Source organism: Sphaeroforma arctica (genome assembly GCF_001186125.1).
Source record: "Sphaeroforma arctica JP610 unplaced genomic scaffold supercont1.295, whole genome shotgun sequence".
NCBI lineage: Eukaryota > Ichthyosporea > Ichthyophonida > Sphaeroforma > Sphaeroforma arctica.
Genome location: NW_014040263.1, coordinates 90,007 through 93,187, shown reverse-complemented (window position 1 = coordinate 93,187; position 3,181 = coordinate 90,007). Strand labels below are relative to the sequence as shown.

Sequence of the window (3,181 nt, the reverse complement as noted above, 5' to 3'; positions counted from 1 at the left end):
ACACACACACACACACACACACATATATATATATATATATAATATACACACACATATATATACACACACACACACACACATATATATATATTAGTATAATATATATATATATATATATATATGTATAATATATATATATATATATATATATATATATGTACTTCAATTATCGATATAGGTTACATCTGGGATGTGGATGTATAACCATTCATATTAACTCATCGTGTAGTATTATATACTTCATTTATTTGGTCGGCACTGTTTGTACATATGTAGGGAATATTTCCAATTGAGGTGTGACTGTACATATGAAAACTCATGAAGTTGTGTATTAATAGGAATCTCTGTATATTGTAAAATTAATTGGCTCTGACGTTTACCTATTCACCACGTAATTTATGTTGTTCTCCGCTCTTTAACTTTTTTTTTGATTATTATGTTTGTATTTTTTCTGTCATAATCTGACAAAGGAGCTCGATATGCATTCATCTAGATTGGTCTACTCTTTTGCAATGTCCGATAGTTTGATACTATTATTGTACCGATTGGATTGAATGTGCACAGAACCATGTGAGACAACTGTTCGTTATAGTATCATTTTAATTTTGTAGCGCCATGGTTAATAAATCGTGGAGCAGGCAGATGCGACGGTAGTCGTTTCCAGATATCATCCATCGTACACATGTTTTCCTCCTTTTCTTTTTGCAAACTAACTTTACCGAAGATTTTTCATTAGAAGTTAAGATACTATACCACTGCAGTCTTACCTATCTACGCACGCCATATTGATATATATACACATTCTATTTGTTTGTATCCAGCCGAATAATATATGCGACTCATAGATTCGGTAGATTGGCTATGTACCACTTAATCGCATATGATAACCGTACTCACCATGTGTTTTGACTCACTCGGCTATATTATGCCTTAACATGCTTAGCGTGGTGCTATATCGGTGCGAGATTGACTGTCTAGAAGGTTGGACTTAACATGCTTAGCGTGGTGCTATATCGGTGCGAGATTGACTGTCTAGAAGGTTGGACTTGGCACTCGCCAGTATATTGGTGATAACAATACGAATATAATTTCTGATTACGTTAGACAATGTGCATCTTATTATATGTATACATTATCAATATTGACTCAGGCTATATATTCTCTAATTTCCAAACCTATTACACGTGTACGTATAGGATACAGAATTCCCTGGCACTGTGGCGAGACCGGTGGGTCAATTCTCCAGGGCTACGACAGAGTACAACTATCAATTACTCAGGGTGAATGTAGATTTATTAACGGTATGTGGAATGTATTTCAAGTCTGTTTGCGGTGTTTAGCTATGCAAGACCTCCATATAATGCAATCTGGATACGGGTTGCTCTTCACCACATCGCTCGTATATTGATACTAGTACTTCTGCTGCATTCGATTGCGTCTTCATAGTGATCTAGTGCGGTGGTGCTCACTTCCGATCTATGAGGCAAAAGGAGTCCCCAATATATTTATCCGAATACATATATACAAAGCGCTGCAGGCCAGAAATGTGCCATGTTACCTGGCACTCAAGTCCGTCACCTGATTCGATTGGGGATCACGCAAGAGCTGTCTACTTCATATGTTTAAGGGCAATCTACTTTGTTTTTCACGTGTTGCCACAGGTGTGCGTGACAGATAGTCATCACCCGCACAATTAAATATGCTCACATGCTCTTACTCCTCGAATACAGATTATACAACTGGGAATCACACTGCACAACGAAAAGGGAGAAGTACCCGAGGATGTGTGCACGTGGCAGTTTAACTTCGAATTTAGCCTCAACACACACATGTACGCCGAGGACTCAATTAACCTGCTGAAGCGATCGGGCATCAATTTCGAAAAGTGTGAAACGGAAGGTAACGTAATGAACATGATACTAGGACATGCTCGGAGTTGGCTTACGTAAATACTGAACTGTGCCTTATGCGTTTGAAATGGGGCTTTTTAATCAAAGTGGGTAGCCATTTTACGTGGATGGCCATTACCCTCATCATGTATAGGTGTATGGAATGGCGATCTGTGTATACCTACAGGTTTGATGGATGGGCAATTGTACTAACACAACCACACTCTTGCTGCACAGGAATCGATGTCTTTGATTTTGGGGAACTGCTGATTGTATCAGGTTTAGTGTTGAACAACGACGTCCGGTGGTTGTCGTTCCATGGGTATGTTTCGTACTACTCTCTTGTTTCTTTGTGTACAGGGTTTCTGTTCAGTCTGCCAGTTATTCTGTGGTCACGAGATAGGCTGAAACCGATAAACACTCTCAAGACAAAATACCCTTAAAACTTACTTTAGCTCACTGATTACGAGTGTTATGTTTATATGGGGTTGTCGTTTAGCTTTCGCGCGTGTGATTGTATTGTAAATGGGTCCCATTGTCTGTAGTGTCGTGGAGGTTGCTTTATGTCCTCGTGGTGCTGCGTGCATATGAGAGTCAGATGGATCCGTGGGTCACATTGGGGAGACTACCAGGGTTCTAGCTCACCATAATCACGTTCATGCGTCGAAAACACTTATTTTTCTGGGTAGAAATGGAGCTTAATGCAAATGAATAGCTTATTTTAGAGTTCCCTAAATTAAACGGAGGCAGATGGTTTGCTAACTAAACCGATTCTTTATATGCAACATTCACACATACACTCACACAAGTCACGCACCTTTGTACCCACACATCTATACATCCGTACTTACAAACTTCATCCTCTCACAGCATAACGCTGGTACAAACACTCACAATGTGCAACACCATGTCCACATTCCCCGATAGGTACATGGACTACGGCTATCTGCTCAAGATCTTAACCTGCAGGCCGCTTCCAGAGAAAGAGACCGATTTCCTGCAAGAGCTGATGGTCTACTTCCCGAACACCTACGACGTTAAGTATCTTATGAAGAGCTGTAAGACTCTCAAAGGCGGTCTACAAGAAGTAGCAGACGACTTGCGCGTGGAACGTATAGGCCCCCAACACCAAGCGGGCAGTGACAGTTTACTCACGGGCATTGCCTTTTTTAAGATGAGAAAGGTTTGTGTGGTTGAGTTTGTGTGTGCTGTTGCCTGCACTCGTGCAATTAGTTTGCGTTTCCGTATGGACGGAGTGTATTTTTCGGCGTGATCACATTCAGTACGCTCTT

General features: G+C 40.4%; 1 protein-coding gene across 1 annotated transcript in view; it reads left to right on the top strand.

Annotated features, from left to right (window-relative positions):
- Positions 1–1,195: 1,195 nt before the first annotated feature.
- SARC_04934 (CCR4-NOT transcription complex subunit 7) overlaps positions 1,196–3,181 on the top strand; it is a gene marked incomplete at its 5' end in the record, with an annotated part of 2,907 nt that continues 921 nt past the window's right edge. Inside the window, 4 exons of the mRNA XM_014301230.1 lie at positions 1,196–1,301; positions 1,731–1,899; positions 2,127–2,211; positions 2,817–3,072. Of these exons, the coding sequence (XP_014156705.1) occupies positions 1,196–1,301; positions 1,731–1,899; positions 2,127–2,211; positions 2,817–3,072 (616 nt within the window). The remainder of the gene's footprint in view (positions 1,302–1,730; positions 1,900–2,126; positions 2,212–2,816; positions 3,073–3,181) is intronic.